General features: G+C 40.5%; 1 protein-coding gene across 2 annotated transcripts in view; it reads right to left on the reverse strand.

Annotated features, from left to right (window-relative positions):
- F8 (coagulation factor VIII) overlaps nt 1-19996 on the reverse strand; it is a 222926-nt gene that overhangs the window by 184015 nt on the left and 18915 nt on the right. For both annotated transcript variants that reach the window (XM_054471985.1, XM_054471986.1), the window contains exons 2-4: nt 8008-8129; nt 5481-5603; nt 474-686 (exon numbers count right to left, since the gene is read on the reverse strand). In XM_054471985.1, coding sequence (XP_054327960.1) covers nt 474-686; nt 5481-5603; nt 8008-8129 — 458 coding nt within the window. The remainder of the gene's footprint in view (nt 1-473; nt 687-5480; nt 5604-8007; nt 8130-19996) is intronic.

Below are 19996 nucleotides of genomic sequence, written 5' to 3' on the forward strand. Positions count from 1 at the left end.
AGTAACATATAAATAAATTCTGACTTTTCTTAGATTTTTATATACTTTTGGTTTACAGATGACAAACTAACCACCTGAACCAGTCTATATGCCACTGATCACACACTTGGATGTGTTTACCTCTATGAAGTTTTCAAGGAACCTAGCTCAAAGTTTGCAAAAGGCAGAGGATAGTACAAATCACTACTGATAAAGTCCACAGATTTGAAGAGTAAAATAGCAATGCTTTGAGGAGAGAGATTTAATTCTGGAACTCAGCTCCTCCTGATCCCAGCTTAGAGTTTATTGTGGTTATATAGAATGCATATCTGCTTCTCTCAGAAACTGGGTTATTCTCCTTTCCATGAGCATGATGCTAGAGTAAAAAAGCCTCTTTCAGGTGAAGGAACACAAATGCTAACTGTTATAGATAGATTCAGTTGTTTGTACTTCTCTGCTTATTTCATCTCAATCCTACGCTTTCATACACTTACCTTCTCTACATACTAGTAGGGCTCCAATGAGGCCTGAATTCAAGTCTTTTACCAGGTCCACATGAGAAAGATATGAGTAGGTAAGGCACAGTGGGTCAGAGGCCATTGGACCATTCTCTTTCAGGACCTGCCAGACATATGTATGGCTTCCACCAGGAAAGACTTTATCATCTTCTTTCTCCCTTTGACTGGTCTGATCATCATATTCAGCTCCTATAGCAGGAAGAAATAAAATTGTCCTTTCTATATCCATTGTGCACTCAAAGAAACATGTCAAGTTTATTGTCACCAATAGGTTCTACATAAGAAACAGACTTTCTGCATCTTTGTTGTTGTTGTTGTTGTTCTGAGATGGAGTCTCACTCTGTTGCCCAGGCTGGAGTGCAGTGGCACGATCTCGGCTCACAGCAACCTCCGCCTCCCAGGTTCAAGTGATTTTCCTGCCTCAGACTCCCCAGTAGCTGGGATTACAGGCACATGCCACTATGCTCGGCTGATTTTGTATTTTTAGTAGAGACGGGGTTTCATCATGTTGGTCAGGATGGTCTTAACTCCTGACCTCGTGATCCACCCGCCTCAGCCTCCCAAAGTGCTGGGATTACAGGTGCGAACCACCACGCCCGGCCTACTTTCTGCATCTTAATTTGAAAAACTAACAAGCAGCAGCCACAAATGGGGAGAAGCTTCATATATTCCAGAGGATCTTGAGATTACTAACCCTACTATGAGCAGTAAAAACTAGGTTCTGGTTGATATCTCCACATTCTGTTAAATAATAAATTGCTTCCATTATTGCATCTTTTTGCCTAATTCAATTCAACAACAAATACACTTTGTCACAGACTCTTTGGTAGGCACTAGTGAGGGTCAGGGAAGGGTAAGAAAGAGAGATTGAAGAAAATTTCTTAAACTTTGTTCTTTCCTAGTGGTACAACACTATGTTTGGTGGGGGACATAGACATATAAAGATATAATTATAATACCATGTGGAAATATTCACCTATTTATTCACAAATATTTATTGAGTTCTTATTCTTTACCAGACTCAGCTACAAGCTGAAAATATAAAGATCAAGATAGAAGTCTCTATGCTCTTGGAGCGAGCAACCCAGTGGATAAAAAAAGTAAACAAGCTTCCTACTCTTCAGTAATGCTTGATGAAGGAGGTGGAATTTGAGATGAATCTTGAAAGACAGATATATTTGCGTTCTTTTTCATGTGTTTAATATAAAGAATTTAATATTTTTGTGAGTGGATGTTAGAAAATCATTCTTAGAATTGCATTGCTACTTTCACTTTTTTCTTTCAACACAGTTTTTATGACGATGCATTTTAATGTACATTACAAATTTCATGATAGTCCACTCCTATATACTTCAGAAGTCATCTTTTAAAAAAAATTGCCCACATAAACAAAATGACACTAGCACACCTGATCCAGTTAATATCACCTAATATCAATGCAATATTCAAATTTTCTTAATTGCCTCAAAGGCATCCTTTGTAGCTAGTTGGTCCAAATCAGAATCCAACCTAAGACTGCACATTGCATCTGTTTGTTTAGGCCCATAGTCTCTTTTAGTATGGAGTAGTCCCTTTTTTTCTGATACTCATTTGGTGAAAGAAATTTGGCTTGTAGTCCTGTAGAATATCCCATGCTATTGAATATGCCTAAGTTCTGATTAGATTCAAGTTAAATAAGTTTTTTGGCTAAAATATATCAAAGATGATGCTGAGTCCCTCATATTGTGCCATATCGGGGCAGATAATATCTGGCCGTCCCATCCTTAGTGACACTAAAATTGACCGGTGAATTAGCCTGATACCTCCATTCTAAAGTTAACATTTCCACTTACAATCAGAAAAAAATCTCTGGGATATTATTTTGGCACAATACAAATGTCAAATTCCACATCAGGAATTCACCTAATGATTGTAACATCAGCTTGGATGTGTTTGAAGCCAATCCTAGACAGGATATCATTTCATTTATGAGTATTTCAATATGTATCTCTATTATATAAGTGTTGTTTTTAATGTGATCATTATTACATACAGACTGTATGTAAAATGCTTAATTTTGTAAAATAAATTAAGCAAAGATGACAAAATGTTAAGATTTGGCAAAGTGAGGTGATGGGAACATGTTTGTTTGTTATATTATTTTCTGTATCTATCTTTGTTTGAAATATTTCATGAGGAAAAAAATACCCTTTTTCCTAAGGCTCAGGTTGTGGTGGGGGCAGGGGCGGGAGCACATGTAGGAGGTTCGATGAGAGGTTAAGAATGTGTGAAACATTATAGCTGTCTTGGGGAAAGGGAGAGTAAATGGATTAGGGGAAATGTAGCAGTAGAATGGCTAGGCAATGCTGAAGGCCCACCTGAGGTGAGATACCATTCAGTGTGATTGCGTGATTTTTATTTCAGCTATGTCCATCCCTTTGGTTGTTGGTAGAATAGGTGGAGAACAGATTTAACCAAGGTAAGTGACCCAGCCCAGAAAGATTTGAGTCTCTTCCTCTCCAGGAATGGGTTGAACCTAGTTTTCCTTGGACAGAAGAACTTGGCCAAATCTGAGATAAGCCACTGCATCAGGAGTAGCAACTTCAACATATGCTAAACATTTCACTGGAAGTGTACAGATGAGTGCTGTTCAATAGAAATATAATGCAAACCACATATGTAATTTTAAATTTTCTGGTAGTCACATTAAGAAAAGTAAAAAGAAACAGGTGAAATTATTTTAATAATGTATTTCGTTTAACCTAGTATATCCAAATATAAGCATTTCAACTTGTACTTATAAACAATGAATGAGATATTTTTAGTCTTTTTGTACTTAACCTTTGAAATCTGGTGTGTATTTTACAGTATGTCTCAAGTAGGACTCACCACATTTCAAGTGCCTGGTAGCTACCATGTGAACAGTGCAGTATAGACTCTACGGTTGGTGTCCCCTCATTGGATAAGATGTGGCCATTTGGGGGTCCCAAAAGGTGTTACCTTTTCTGATGGGTTTAACTTGAGCTGGATTTTAAAATATTATCTCCCCATAATGGTGATTTTAAAGCTCTTATCTCTCCCTGATGTCAGCAGAAAAGAAAAAGATAAAATTGCATTGGCCACTCTTTTCTCCACCAATTTTTGGAAAATTTCCCCAATGTTGAACTAGGATTACATGTAACTCTTTAAGATATAGCCAAGTCCAGACCCTCCAGATTTGCCATGGCTTCCTGTCTCTGATTATACAGCTACATGTTTAGGGTAGGATCAGTGGTATAGAAGGAGGACATAAAGGTAGGTTGTCCTACCTTTGCACCATGCCTGCAAAGAGCTAGGCAACTAAGAAAAGGACAAGACCAACACCCCCTTAAGACTCCTATAAGATCCATGGCCCACATGATATACATGAAGTAGTAGAATCTTGATTTTATCATATATTTGGGCTCCATCCCCTAAGTATAGGATTACCTGGTAATAGTAGGTCCTTTTTCTCATAAATTTCAAAATGCTAGCGCAAGTACTCTCATTGGCCTAGCTTGGGTAAGGTGCCCATCTCTGGACCAATCAACTGTGGCCAAGGAGGTGGGATACCCATGTCAACTGCTCACTCCTAGATCAACTGCTATGGCTAGGGAGGCATGGGCTTTAAGAAAATGGCAGGTTCTGTTTGAAGTATATTCAGGAAAGCAATTCCTAGGGGGTACACAGGTGAGAAATGTTTAATTTTAGGAAGAAAAAATGACTGGTGTCCACTACACCCTCATTCTTCTATTGAGTATCTACTATAGGGTAGGCAATATGTTGTATGCTAAGGACACAGCAATAAATAAGATGGATTTCCCTATCTTGAGATATTTATAATCTAGTAAATGTTAAGAAACACACATAATGTTCAGTTAGGACCTTAAAAGAGTTGAAAGAATTTTCGATTTCTAAAAATGAGCAGAGATGTAGGCAGAACACGGTTGTAATTACTGGCCAATCTAGCTTTGCTTGCTTCGGTTTATGCTTTCTACCCTTTATTGACTTCCCTGGGTTTTGGATTACCTGGAAACGGGGTCTACTATAGGAATCGATTTTGCACTCTAGCTTGCCCACATCAATCTCCAGACCATGTTCATTTGTATCAAAGAGGTCTGTGTGACCCAGGTAAAGCAGAAATTTTGGAGATTTGGAAATTCAGGGAGATATTTTCATACAGGTGGAAAAATATAGTTGTCTGTCTCAAATCAAGATGCCCTACAAGCAAATTAACTTTAACTACCTCTCAAATAACTAACACTGCAACTCTATTGGGCTTCATAAAACAATATGTCCTTGGTGTGGAGACCACTAGGTCTCTCAGTTTGCTCCTTCTACCAGAACCCTTTCTCAAAAGAGTGCTGAAGAACTCCATCATCCTGGCCATTGTCATTGGATTGGGTGAGACTGATGCTGCCTCCTGCTTTCTAACTCTCCCATACCACTCAACATCAAGGAATACTGGGATAGAGGCTTCCTTCCCACTCCTGGATCACAATCTGTAAGAATGAGATAAGCCTTGAGCTGCCAGTGGCTATCTTTGCCATCATATTAGAAAAGCCTGCCTTAGAATGAAACCAAAAAGGACAGCCCAGTTGAGATGGTGGGAGAAAAATGGCCACAATGCTGACAGCATCACTTGAATCCTTGGATCCAGCCATACTTGACTGACTCCACGGAACTTTTCAGTTACATGAACCAAATTCAACATTATTTATATGAATGCTTGCACTGTAGCACAGTGGTTCCAAGTATAAGTTCTGGAGTTAGATGGGGCTAGGTTTGAATCCTGATTCCACCACTTACTAGCTATACAACCTTCAACTCAATACATATTAGTCATTATTGTTGTTATTATTATTTTTCAGTAAGTTTGTATTTAAGAGAATGGATCCAACTCCAGGTGTGCCACCATTACAAAGCACACACATCTCACTGTTCTATTCATAGAATGACAGGACAATAGGAGGGTATTTGACTCACCTTCAGAAGCTTTCCAGTAGGATACACCAACAGCATGAAGACTGACAGGATGGGAAGCCATGTTCTTAAGTGTAATGACCACTGTGTCATAAACCTCAGCCTGGATGGTAGGACCCAGCAGACCTGTAAGAATGAGATGTCCGCCAAAGGTCACTTGGGGATAGTACTCCAGAAAACCTGTTATTACAAAACTTAGAGTCAAGGTCACAGTGGAGAAGCATGCCCCTGTAATTATTGATAAAAAGTAGTATTTGCTTGCTGCCAACATCAGCCTAACCTTATGGTTGCTCTGAGGAAAGATTTCTGGCAATCATTCAATTCATTCATTCATTCATTCATTCATTCATTCAACTAGAGTTCCTACTATATTCTAGGAACTGTCTTATGCACTGGAGGTGCAGTAGCAAACAAGACAGATAATGGAGATCATATCCTCAAGACATTAAGCACATAAATAAATAAATAAATAAATTTCAAGTTGTTATAAATATTATAAAAGATAGTGGTCTGCTAGAAAGTGATGAGGCAGGAGGTAGAGGATACTTTCAGTGTAGTAGTCAGGAAGGGCCTCTCTGAGGAGATGACATTTGAGTAGAGGTCTGACTAATGAAAAAGAAGCAAGATTTTCAAAGATCTAGTGGAAGAGCATTGAAAACAGATAAAACAAATGCAAACGTCCAGAGGCAGAAATAAGCTTGGTATAGTCAAGTAAAATGTGGCTGAAGCACAGTGAATCAGCAGAAGAGTAACAGAAAATATGGTCAAAAAGGAAACATAACATGTAGGATCTTGTAGGCCACAGGAATTTGGATGCATTTGGATTTTACAAGAAGTAAAATAAGAAGACTTGGAACTTGTTTTGGAGGAACAGTCAACAGGACTTGCCCATAAATATGATGTGGAGATAGATAAAAAGAGAGGAGTCAAAGAAAACTCCTATGATTTTGGCTTGTACAACTGGGTTGTTAGTCAGGCCATGACAGAAAATCAAGAGGAAAATTAAGAGCTCTGTTTTATGAATACACTGAGTATAAAATGCCTAAAAACAGTGTGTTGAATGAACTGGATTTAGTGGGATAAAAACATAAAATAGCCTTATTTTTCTTAGACCACTGTTTTTAATTACATTATGTGAGATCTCCCTTTTCTTGCACTTGGTTGATCCCAAATCTTTTCCAGTAACCTTCAGGTATTAACCAACAGTATCACTCTTAGGTTCTAACAAGTCCAGTCCAGTCTAATACCAAATTTTTGATGTCTTCTGCAATTGCAAGTTCCCTTCCTTCTCCAGCTACATTCTGACAGCCCCAGAAATCTGCAATATGTAAAGGTAATTTTTTTTGGCAGCTTAGCTGCTTTCCCACCTTCCTCTCCTAATCTTCCTCCCCAACTCACCTTTCTGTCTCTGGACCCTCCAATGTAGGAGCAAGTGGAAAGGAGGGGGGAGGGTAAAAAAAATAGGCACAATGACAAAGTCTTTCTTGGAAGGAGCAGTGATAATGTGGCATTAGAACTCCCTACTTGTGACACATACCAAAATTCTGCCTTTCTTTCTTAGGGAACTTATGAGTTCTTGGAGACCTCTCCCTGCCAACATGGAGACACCCCACTGCTCCTGATCTTGGCATGGGATATACCTTCTCCAGCTGGTCACTTGTATCTCTCCTCTCAGATTCTGCTTCTGGCAGTACAACCCATACAGGCTTTTTCTGTTGGGGTTATCTAATCCTGGCAGGAAGACCTCTCAGGCAGAGTCCTTGTAAGACAAGTCCCATCCAGTGACCCTCCTGGCCTTACACCTAACAATGGTACTGCACTACCCATGGGAGCTCCCACTATTGCCCACTCCCCCTGCTATTCCATCAGGAGAAGTCCTTTTGGCCTCTGACCTTGAAAACTTCTCCAGATAAAAACCAGGCAGTGGTCAGTGTCTCCCAAGTTCCATAGGTACCTTGTCCAGTCTTCTAAGTGGTTCTCCTGAAGTCTCCTTCATTATACCTTGACATGAGGGACAGGACTCCCACCCCCCATGGGGTAAGCAACACATAAAACACCAAAGAGGCTCTCCAAATAAATATTCAAATCTAAAGTCTTTCATAAGTTCCTAGCCTTTTTCTATACAAGGTTGGAGGTGAGTCAGGGCCTAAGGGTTGCAGAACCAATTTTGGACTACTATCTGAACAAGTTCTAAATCGATAGGCTGATATCTCTCTTTAGAATAAGGGGATACTTCCCACCTATAATTCTCAGCAACAATTCTAAGACAGAAAATGTCCTGTCATAACATGTTGTTACATACTTTATTTGACATCTAAGTGGAGGTAAGCAGTTGGCATAGACCAAGCAGAGGCAGACGGCCCAGCAAAAAGACAGAAAATGCAGTCAGTGTATTTCCCTATAGGTAGCAGTTAGGGAAGCAATCTCTTTGGCAGCTGCGCTTTTTAACTGCAACCTCAAGATTGGGGAATCTGTGATAGAAAATAAGATACCCAATTTCATAATTAGCATTCAACATTGTTTTTATTACCCATCCAGGGTGGCCTTGGCTTAGCGATGTTGAAAAGGTGATCCGTGAATTCTACAAACACAGTCTTTTTGTACACGACTGAGGTGTTGAATGGAAAAGATCTTGGCACTCTAGGAGGAAATCTGTGTGAAGAGAGGAAAAAGTCGTTCATTTTGGTGGACGCTTCAAAAAGCAGCTAGAAGTAATGCTTCCATACTACTCTTTTCTATTAACAAGGAGGCAAATTTGAAGTTGCATATAAATCCCTAACATCCATTAAACTGAAACACTGTTTTCACAAGTCAACTGATACATTAGGTGCCATATGATAAGAATCATAAAATCAATAACCATACACTGCATCAGCCAAAAATCCTTTGCCAAAGCAATAGCTACTGCATCCTTCAATTTCATCTCTAAAACAGACTGTAACTTTCATCTAAGTACCTTGTGTTCAAATTTTGTCAGTATGTACCTAAAATTATACTTCCCTCCTTAGGGATATACCAGGAATATCACAGAGAAAGTTACCTTTCAGCAGACTATGTATATTGAAACCTACTAGTGCCAGGAGCTGTAATTCAGAATCAGTCCTACATTAATGCTCATTCTTGTCTCCACTCAGATAATCCCAATTACTCATTTATTCATGAGCCAGCTACTGAATCAGAAATTATATAATTACTTATATAAATGTTCCCAAAATGTTATTATTTGCCTCCATTGTCAAAGCCCTTTTAAGCAAAGGCTGGTTCCCAACTTTTCCTCTCTCCCTGCATGACAGTTTAGCATGTATGGGGGCCTCCTCACGCCAAATAATCAAAAGGACCAATGTGAATCTTGGTGAATAAGGGACACTGGCCCCAAGTGAATTGGTAGAAATTACAAAGTGGTTGAAGGTGACTATCTCCACTCACTAGTTTCATGTGCTGATGAGTTTTGCACACCATGGAGCAGTTCTGCAGCTTTCTCTATGCCATAAAGAGCTTCTCTTCCTGACTTTTATGCTTCTGGACATCTAACTTTTATCTCCAATCAGATTTTACCAGTTGGTATCATTTCAACAAGCCAAAGGCACAACACATGGGCATTTGGGTAATTAAGGCTTAGTTGGAGAAAGCAAGGCTCCTGCCCTGGAAAAAAGCTTTCATGTGTAGATCTAAAATTGAGCATTCGCCCTCCACAGATGTACATTGATTCACTTATGAACCATATACTACATGCCACTGTGCCATAACAAAACACATCAGACATAAATATGGAAAAGGAGAGATTTTTAAAGACATACACTTAGATGTGAAGCAGTTGTTTAAGTCTCATGTCTTATTGACTCTCAGGTACTTTTGAAAAGTGGTAGATGTGAAAGATGGAGAACAGCACAAATAAATGCTCGGTATGGCGGACCACTGAAGAAAGAACCCCAAATATCATCCAGTGAGACACTCCCTCCATTGTCATAAATGATGGCAATAATGATAAAGTGAGGGAAAGGAGAGGCAGCTTCTGATGGTAAGTATTCATATGCTTGGAGTAAAAGCCACACCATGTCTCAGATTACCCAGGATGTGGAATGAATAAGAAGGGGTCTGGGCATTTATCACTTATTTCTTTCTCAATCTTGTGGTGAAATAACAAAAGTCTCATTGTTCCTTTCAGGAGCAGCCACACTGGAGAATCATTCATTCTTGTAAGAAATTTTGCTTTTCCTTTAGTCAGAATGCTGAGATAGAGAAGGAAAATGCAATCTAAAAATGGTGAAAATGGCTAAATTGGTAAACCAGTGACCCATGGGGATTTTTTTTCAATTTTAATAATCGTGGTAAAATACACATAAAATTTACTATCTTAAATCTTTTTTTTTTTTTTTTTTTGACAGGGTCTCACTCTGTTGCTCAGGCTGGAGTGCAGAGGCGAGATCCACCTCCTGGGTTCGAGCGATCCTCCCGCCTCAGCCGCCAGAGTAGCTGGGACTACGAATGTGTGCCACCATGCCTGGTTAATGTTTTTGTAGAGACAGGGTTTCACCATGTTGCTCAGGCTGGTGTCGAACTCCTGGGATCAAGCAATCCACCCTCCTTGGCTTCCCAAAGTGCTGGGATTATAGGCATGAGGCACCACGCCCAGCCTAACCATGTTTAAATGTACAGTTCAGTGGCATTAAATATTCTGGCCAGGTGTGGTGGCACACACCTGTAATCCCAGTACTTTGGGAGGCCAGGGCAGGATGATCACTTGAGCCCAGGGGTTCAACACCAGCCTGGGCAACATAGCAATACCTGGCCTCTACAAATAATAATAATTAGCCAGGCGTGGTGGTGTGCATCTGTGGTCTTAGCTGCTTTGGTGCCTGGGGTGGGAGGATCACTTGAGCCCAGATAGTTAAGGCTGCAGTGAGCTATGATCACAAAACTGCACTCAAGCCTGGGCAACAGAGTGAGATCCCATCTCCAAAAAGAAAACGTGTAATATGCTCCCATCTACCTCCAGAATTAATTTTATGTTGTAAACTGAAACTGTATAAACATTAAACAATAATTCTCACCTCCTCCAGTCTCTGGCATCCACCATTCTACTTTCTGTATCATTTTGACTACTCTAAGTACCCAATATAAGTGGAATCATACAGCATTTGTCTTTTCGTGACTGGCTTATTTCACTTAGCATAATATACTCAAGGTTCATCTATGTTGTAGCATGTGTCAGAATTTCCTTCTTTCATAATGCTTTGTGTGTATATACCACATTTAGATTATCCATTCATCTGTCAATAGACACTTGCAGTACTTCCACATTTTAGCTATTGTGAATAATGCTGCTTATAAACATGGATATGATGGTTAATTTTATATGTCAACTTGACTGGGCTAAGAGATGCCCAAATACATGGTAAAACAGTATTTCTAGGTATGTCTGTGATGATGTTTCCAGAAGAGAATAGCATTTGAATTGGTAAAGAAGATCACTCTCACCAATGTGGGTGGGCATTATCCATTCCACCGAGGGCCTGAATAGAACAAAAAGACAGAGGAAGGGCAAATTCACTCTCCCTGTTTGAACTGGGACATCTATCTTCTCCTGCCCTTGGACATAAGCATTCTTGGTTCTGCCTTCTGACTCAGACCCTGTACTTTTACCATTGGCATATATTTACACACACACACACACACACACACACACGGATCTGTTTCATTGGAGAACCCTGACTAATACAATTGATGTATAAATATCTCTTTAAGACCCCATTTCAGTTCTTTTGCATATATAGCCAGAAGTCGAGTTGCTGGATCATATGGTAATTCTGTTTAATTTTTTGAGAAACTGCCCTATTGTACATTCGCAATAGTGCACAAGGGTTCCAATTTCTCCACATCCTCACCAACATTCATTATTTTCTGTTTTAGTTTTGATAGTAGCCATCCTAATGGGTGTGAGGCGGTATCTCTTTGTAGTTTTGATTTATATTTCTCTAATGATTAGTGATGTTGAGCATCTTTTCTTTCTTTTTTTTTTTTCCAGGTTAGGAATTTATTTATTTATTTATTTATTTATTTATTTTTAAAGAATGGCAATATAGAGTTTTTATTAGTTGTTTTGCTTGTTTCTTTTTTTATTATTATACTTTAAGTTTTAGGGTACATGTGCACAACGTGCAGGTTTGTTACATATGTATACATGTGCCATGTGGGTGTGCTGCACCCATTAACTCGTCATTTAACATTAGGTATATCTCCTAATGCTATCCCTCCCCCCTCCTCCCACCCCACAACAGTCCCCGGAAACTGGAAACCATCATTCTCAGCAAACTATCGCAAGGCCAAAAAACCAAACACTGCATGTTCTCACTTATAGGTGGGAATTGAACAATGAGAACACATGGACACAGGAAGGGGAACATCACACACCTGAGCATCTTTTCATGTACTTATTGGCCATTTGTATATCTTCTTTGGAGGAATGCCTACTCAAGTCCTTTGCCCATTTTTAAATCAGGTTATCTGCTTTCTTGTTGTTGAGTTTTAGGAGTTCTCCATATATTCTGGATAGTAATCCCTTATCTGATATATGATTTGCAAAGATTTTCTCCCATTCTATGGGTTGTCTTTTAACTCTGCTGATGGTGTCTTTTGATAAACAAATTTTTTTAATTTTCATGAAGTCCAATTTGTCTTTTTCTTTCATTGTCTATGCCTTTGGTGTCATATCCAAACAATAATTGCCAAATCCAACACCACAAAGTTTTGGCCTATGTTTCTGAGAGTTTTATAATTTTAGGTCTTATATTTAGGAAATGGATCCATTTTGAGTTAATTTTTATATGGTGTTAGATAAGGGTTCAACTTCATCTTTTTCATGTAGATAACCAGTTTTCCCAGCACTGTTTGTTGAAGACTATTGTTTTCCTATTGAATGGTCTTGGCACCCTTGTAGAAAATCATTTGGCCATATACAAAAGGACTTATTTCTGGACTCCTTATTCTATTCCATTGGTCTTCATGTCTGTCTTTATGCCAGTACCACACTGTTTTGATTACTGTGGCTTTGTAGTAAGTTTTGAAATCCAGAAATATGAGTCCTTTAACTTTGTTCTTTTTAGAGTTATTTTGGCTATTCAGTGTCCCTTGAGATTCTTTTTTTTTTTTTTTTTTTGAGATAGAGTCTTGCTCTGTCGCCCAGGTTGGAGTACAGTGGTGCGATCTCAGCTCACTGCAAGCTCCGCCTCCCGGGTTCATGCCATTCTCCTGACTCAGCCTCCCAAATAGCTGGGACTACAGGTGCCCGCCACCACGCCCGGCTAATTTTTTGTGTTTTTAGTAGAGACAGGGTTTCACCGTATTAGCCAGGATGGTTTTGATCTCCCGACCTCGTGATCCACCCGCCTCAGCCTCCCAAAGTGCTGGGATTACAGGCGTGAGCCACCGTGCCCGGCCTCTTGAGATTCTATATGAATTTTTGGATGAGTTTTTCTATTTCTGCAAGAAATGTCATAGGAATTTTGATAGAGATTGCATTAAATCTATAAATTGACATCTTAACAATATTGACACCTTAACAATATTGTCCTCCAATCCATTAACATAGGATGTCTTTCAATTCATTTATGTTTCCTTTAATTTCCTTCAGGAATATTTTGTTGCTTTCATTGCACACAAGTGTTTCACCTCCTTGGTTAGGTTAATTCCTAAGTATTTTATCCTTTTCTATGCTATTGTAGATGGAATTTTTCCTTAATTTCCTTTTGAAGTGTTCATTTTTGGTGCATATAAATGCAACTGATTTTTTAAATTTTTATTTACTTTTTTTTAAGACACAGGATCATGGTCTGCCACTGGAGTGCAGTGGCACAATCATAGCTTACTGCCTGTCACTGGAGTGCGGTAACACAATCATAGCTTCACTGCAGCCTTGAACTCTTGAGCTCAAATGATCCTCCCACCTTAGTCTCCCAAGTAACTGGGACTACAGGCTTGCACCACCACATCTGGCTAAATTTTTAAAATTTTTTGAGACAGGGTCTTGCTATGTTGCCCAGGCTGATCTCCAACTCTTGGCCTCAAACAAACTTCCTGCCTTGGCCTCCCAAAGTGCAGGATTACAGGTGTGAGCCACCATGCCCAGCCACAATTTATTTTTTTGTGTTGACTTTGTATCCTGCTACTCTGTTGAATTGGTTGACTAGTTCTAACAGGTGTGTGTGTGTGTGTGTGTGTGGCGTGTTTGTCTGTCTGTGTATGTGATTTTTAGGGTTTTCTACAAAAAAGATTACATCATCTGTGAACAGTGATAATTTTACTTCTTCCTTCCCAATTTGGATGTATTTTATTTCTTTTTCTTACCTAATTGCACTAGCTAGGACTTCCAGCACTATGTTGAGTAGAAGTGGTGAAAGTGGGCATCCTTGTCTTGTTCCTGATCTTAGAGGAAAAGCTTTCGGTTTTTCACCATTGAGTATGATGTTCACTGTGGGTTTTTCATATATGGCTTGTACTATGTTGATATAGTTTCCTTTTATTCCTAGTTTGTTGCATGTTATCATCATGAAAGGGTATTGAATTTTATCAAAAGATTTTTCTGCATCAATTGGGATAATCACATTTTGTCTTTCATTCTTTACTTCTTCCTTTCCAATTTGGATGTATTTTGTTTCTTTTTCTTACCTAATTGCACTGGCTAGGACTTCCAGCACTATGTTGAGTAGAAGTGGTGAAAGTGGGCATTCCAGGAGTAAATCCCACATAGTCATGTTGTATAATCCTTTTAATATGCTCCTGGACTTGGTTTGCTAGTATTTTGTTGAGGATTTTTGCATCATAAGAGATATTGGCCTGTAGTTTTTGTTTGTTTTGTTTTGTTTTTGTTTTCTCATAATGTCTCTGTCTGGCTTTGGGATCAGGGTAGTGCTGACCTCATAGAATGAGTTGAGAGATGTTCCCTCTTACATTTTTTGGAAAAGTTTGAGAAGGATTGGTGTGAGTAATTTTTAATTTTGAGAAGGCAACATAACTTAAAAAGTAGACAATCAGACTTCTGGTTTCCAGTCTGGCAGGTAAGGAGCTTAGAAGTTGCTGCTCCATCCTAACAAGTAAAAATCTGAGTAAACTGAAAAATCAACAACTCTTCTTTAAATAAGTCAGAGAAGTAAGGTCACAGGTCAATCTGCTGCCCCCCCAAATTGGAAAGACAGACAGGTGAATACAGAGAATCACAACTTACTGAAGCCAAAACCTAAGCGCAGAAACTTCCGTGGGAACCAGTGTCAGGGTAGGAAAATCTGAACTGTAATTGACAAATTGCTGCAAGCTCAGTGTGGACAAGTCTGAGAGTTTAAAACTCCATTGGGGAGGGGGGCAGGTGCGGTGGCTCACACCTGTAATCCCAGCACTTTGGGAGGCAGCCAGATCACTTGGCCAACATGGTGATACTCCGTCTCCACCAAAAATGCAAAAATTAGTCGGGAGTGGTGGCATGTGTCTGTAATCCCAGCTATTTGGGAGGCTGAGGCAGGAGAATCGCTTGAGCCTGGGAGGCAGAAGTTGTAGTGAGCCGAGATCACACCACTGCACTCCAGCCTGGGTGACAAAGCAAGACTCCATTTCAAAAAAAAAAACAACAACCTCAGGGGACCCAGCAATAGATGGGTTCCCATGCTGTTGTGAGTTTTACCTCTAGGAGCTCTACCAGATCCTCATAATAAATATTGAAGAAAAATGCCCTGTGTTTCTGTCAGGAGCAAGGGAGAAGTAACCATTTGAAATATGCCAAAACATTCTGCTCTTTTATCAGCGCCTAACCTACTTAGGGAAAAGGAAATATCCTCTACCTATCTTGTACAACCTACGGGGGGTTGGGGAATCAGAGAAGCACCGATGAAGGGCACAGTCCAGGGGCACAGGCTCACCCAAAGACTGAAACCTAATCATAGGACTATAGAACGCTTTCCCTCTCACCACATCACTACAGGCCTATTTACTGCAGTTCCTCTTAGCCAGTACATCATGTCCACCTTTTAACAAGAAATTACAAGGCATACTAAAGGGCAAAACCCACAAAATTTGAAGAGACTGAACAAGCAAGCATCAGAATCAGAGTCAAATATGGCAGGAATGTCATAATTATCAGACCAGGAATTTTTTAAACTATGATTAATATGCTAAGGGCTTTAATGTAAAAAGTAGACAACATGCAATGACAGATGTATATTGTAAGGAAAAATATGGAAATTCTAAGACAGAATAAAAAAGAAATGCTAGAGATCAAAACACTGTAACAGAGATGAAGAATGTCTTTGATGGGCTCATTGGTTGACGAGACATGGCTGAGGAAAGAATCTCTGAGCTTGAGGACATGACAATAGAAACTTCCAAAACTGAAAAGCAAAGAGAAAAAAAGACTGAAAAAAAAAAAAAAAGCAACAACCATAGCAGAGGCTATGCATGGGCCCAGAATGTCTAAAAACTGTGGAACAACAACTACAAAAGTTGTAACACACACATAATGGAAATGCCAGAAGAAGAATGCAGAAATGAATAGGAGCAAATTTTTAAAGCAATAATGACTGAGAATTTCCCCCAAATTAATGTCAGACACCAGACACCATACCACAGATTCAGGAAGCTCAAAGAATACCAAAGAAGATGGATGCAGCCGGGCGTGGTGGCTCACGCCTGTAATCCCAGCACTTTGGGAGGCCGAGGCGGGCAGATCACGGGGTCAGGAGATCGAGACCATCCTGGCTAACATGGTGAAACCCCATCTTTACTAAAAAATACAAAAAAATTAGCTGGCTGTGGTGGCGGGCGCCTGTAGTCCCAGCTATTCAGGAGGCTGAGGCAGGAGAATGGCGTGAACCCAAGAGGTGGAGCTTGCAGTGAGCCGAGTTCATGCCACTGCACTCCAGCCTGGGTGACAGAGTGAGATTCTGTCTCAAAAAAAAAAAAAAAAAAAAAAAAAAAAAAAAAAAAGATAGATGCAAACGAACAAACAAATAAAAAAACCCTACACCTAGGCATATTATATTCAAACTCCAGAAAATCAAAGACAAAAAATGTTGTAAGAAACCAGATGGGGAAAAACACTTTATCTATAGAGGAGCAAAGATAAAAATTACATCCAACTTCGCCTCAGAAACCATGCAAACAAGAAGAGAGTGCACTGACATATTTAAAGTGTTGAGAGAAAGAAAAAACAATCAACCTAAAATTCTGAACTCTGTGAAAGTATCCCTCAAAAATGAAGGAGAAATAAAAACTTTCTCAGACAACAAAAATTGAGGAATGTATTGCCAGTAGACCTGCCTTTCAATAAATATCCAAATAAGTTGTTCAGAGAGAAGGAAATTGAATCTGCAAAGGACACGCATTACAGAATGAATAAATGAAAAGAACATCAGCCACAGAAACAGCACTAAACAACCAAGTAGACTGAATGACTTAGCCACTTGATGCTTACCAGCCTCTGCTGTTGGTGCCCCAATTCTTACAAAATGGATGTATGAAAGGAGGAGCCATGGCAGAGGCTATGCATGGGCCCAACATCATGGACTCATCAATACAGATCTAGCTACTGATGTTGTTAATGTTCAACTTGCCAGTAACAGAGACCAAAGCTAAGGCTCTGATATGTCACCATTTCTCAAGAAAATCATTCAGTCGCTTGGTGAGCCTCAGTAAACACCACCATTCAAGGCCTCACAGAATATTTGATCCTACATAACATTGCATCAGACCAAGAGACCTACTTTAAAGCAAGAAGATACATGACCATGGAATCCACTACGCAGAAGCTACCCACTTGATAGAGTGGTAGGACAGCTTGTTGAAGGCACAGCTGAGGCACTAGCTTAGACATAATACCGTAAGAATGAGGCACCATCCTGGAGGATGCAGTATATACTCTAGATCAATGGCCATCGTTTAGTGGGGTGTGTCCCGAAGTAAAATATATGGTTTTGGGAAACAAGGAGTGGAAGTAGGAGCAGCCTCACACTACCATTACTCCCAGTGACCCAATTAGGGAAACTATGCCTCTTATCCCAACTCTGGGCTCTGAGAGTTTAGAAGTACTGGTTCTTAAAAGGGGAATATGTCTGCCAGTGGACACATCAAGAGTCTCATTGAACTTGAAACTATGGTTGCCATCATATTACTTCAGATCACTATTAAGAGACCAAGAGGTAAGGAAAAGAGTCACTATCCTGGCAAGTGTAACCGATCCTGATCATTAGGAGGAAGGGCTGACATTACACAATGGAGACAGAGGAGAATATAGTTGGCAGCCAGGTCATCTGCTTGGGTATCTCTTAGTATTATTCCCTTGTTCAATGTTGATGATAAATGGACAAGTACAGTCATGGCTTACAAAGGGCATGATGACCAGGTACCTTATCTGGTAACCCACTTGGACCAGCAGAAGTATGAATTGAGAGGGTGGTGGGGGGAGGGATCTAGAATGGGTAGTAGAAGGGGAAGATGATGAGTACCAGTTGCAGACTCAAGAAAAGCTAAAGCAGCAGGAGTTGTGCTCTGTTCCAAACCTTTCTCTTTTGTTTCCCCAGGAAAGGGAGCCCATCAGAATCCTGAAGGAACCATTCCAGAACTTATGAAGCAAATGAATCTGAGCAGCAGAAAGGGTGGACCACAGTGGAGGCTGGTGTCCAGATTCACCACTTCAGGACTAAAGCACTTATTTCCTAAGCTGCTGGGTGTGCTGACAGCTGACAACTCTAATCTGAATTCTTCTCTGGGAACCAATTTTGGCTGAAGTCAGTCACCACACCCAAACTCATGCCTTATTCCTGGTAAATGTGGGACTATATAGGTCCAGACAACTTGCCTCAATAGAGAACATCTCTGTAGAGCCATCCTAGCTTGAGCTCCCTGTGGGATTGACCTTTGTTCAGACTGTATCACCTCAACTTCTTTTACCCAATCCTGCTTCCTTCACTCCCCCATGGGTGTTGATCCAGAGGATCCCCCTCCTATAAACTTTCTGCATGCAAGAAAAAAAAGAAAGAGAGAAAAAAGGAGAAAAAAGCAGACAATAATTTTTATTCATGTGCTTAAAAAGTTGTAAAATCACCCAAGGAAGCACATAAGTTGTAAGCATTTGAACAATGTTGGAAACATTTTATTGTGCCTGATTTCCTTTGGGACAATTCATTGCCAGCTATAAATCTGTGGAAATGCTGCCACACAATCTTAGCAGACAAGATCGGCAGAAAATCGCTTAGGAACACTGAAAACATGTGACAAGGTGCTTTCCGTGAAAAGGGTGGATGCGAAGCAGTAAGGACCCCCTTCATGAAGCACGCGGTCACCCTCCAGCCACCAGAACCACAGGAACGCTATGGTAACTGAGGGAAAATGCATCTAGGCACACGTCACGGTGGCACCTTCCAGCAGGTCCCCCGGGTCGTGACCCTGGAGCTCTGACAAAGAGTGTGGCCCGGAAATGTGATGTTTGGACTGCGAGTTTTGGTGAGAAATAACAATGCATCAGGTTGCAGACAAAGCAGACCCTGCTATGTGCGTTTATGGGAGCCACGCCCAACAGGAACCACAGGGAATGATCGAAAGGAGAGGGACGGACACAAACAGACACACCAGAGAGAGGTTCTCAGGAGGAGGCTCTGTGGCCTCCAGACCACGTCAAAGCCAAGGCAGAAAGGATGAACTGAGGAAAGGAGGAAAATTTCCCCTTAAGGAAGGTAGTAAAATCCAGAAGGGATCCCTAAAATGGTGAGCAGTTTAAACCTAGCAGTTTTGCATTAATTCACATAAAGTATAATGAAAACTGTTGGACACACAAGGAGAGACTGACCAATCTACAGTCACAGAGGAAGACCTTCACACCCCTTCACAGGATCTCGCAGCAGATTGGCTGAAAAGTCTCCTTGAAACTGCAGACCTCTCTCAAGGAGACCCACTGAGTTGCGTAAAGGTGGGGCTGACTTAATTCTCGCCTCCCTGCTGTCCCACGTAGCCCTGCATTTCACTCCATTCCAGGGTTTCTGGGACACCCGAGAAAGCACGTAGTCCAGGGAGCACGTCTGCCAACTGAAGGCCTTGACAAATGACTTTCTGTACTGGCTGAGGGCCAGGGCCCAACGTACTGATAAGGAAGCTCTTCCAGTAAAAAGTTGAGACAAAGGCATATTAGTGAGTGGACACAAACTAGAAAAATCTCCAAGTAATAAGTTAATGCCAACAGAAAGCATCCACCTTGAAGGAAGCACAAACCAACAACACAGATAAAAATGACTCTGGCAATTAACATCAGCTAGCTTCTGCATAGGCCATCGCAGTACTGGCAAGACATGAGCTAAGTGGCTATAGCAGCAGGGAGAGAATTTATGCATGGACCCAAAAGTGTGGCTTCCCACTGACTAAGGCTGATCTAGCTACTGTTGCCACCAAAGTCCAACCTGCCAGCAACAAAAATCAATGCTGAGCTCCCAATATGCCATATTGGGCCCAACCCCTGGGCCCCTGACCAGTACTGGTCTGTGGCCTGT

The sequence above is a fragment of the Pongo pygmaeus genome, chromosome X, assembly GCF_028885625.2.
Source record: "Pongo pygmaeus isolate AG05252 chromosome X, NHGRI_mPonPyg2-v2.0_pri, whole genome shotgun sequence".
NCBI classification, from domain to species: domain Eukaryota; kingdom Metazoa; phylum Chordata; class Mammalia; order Primates; family Hominidae; genus Pongo; species Pongo pygmaeus.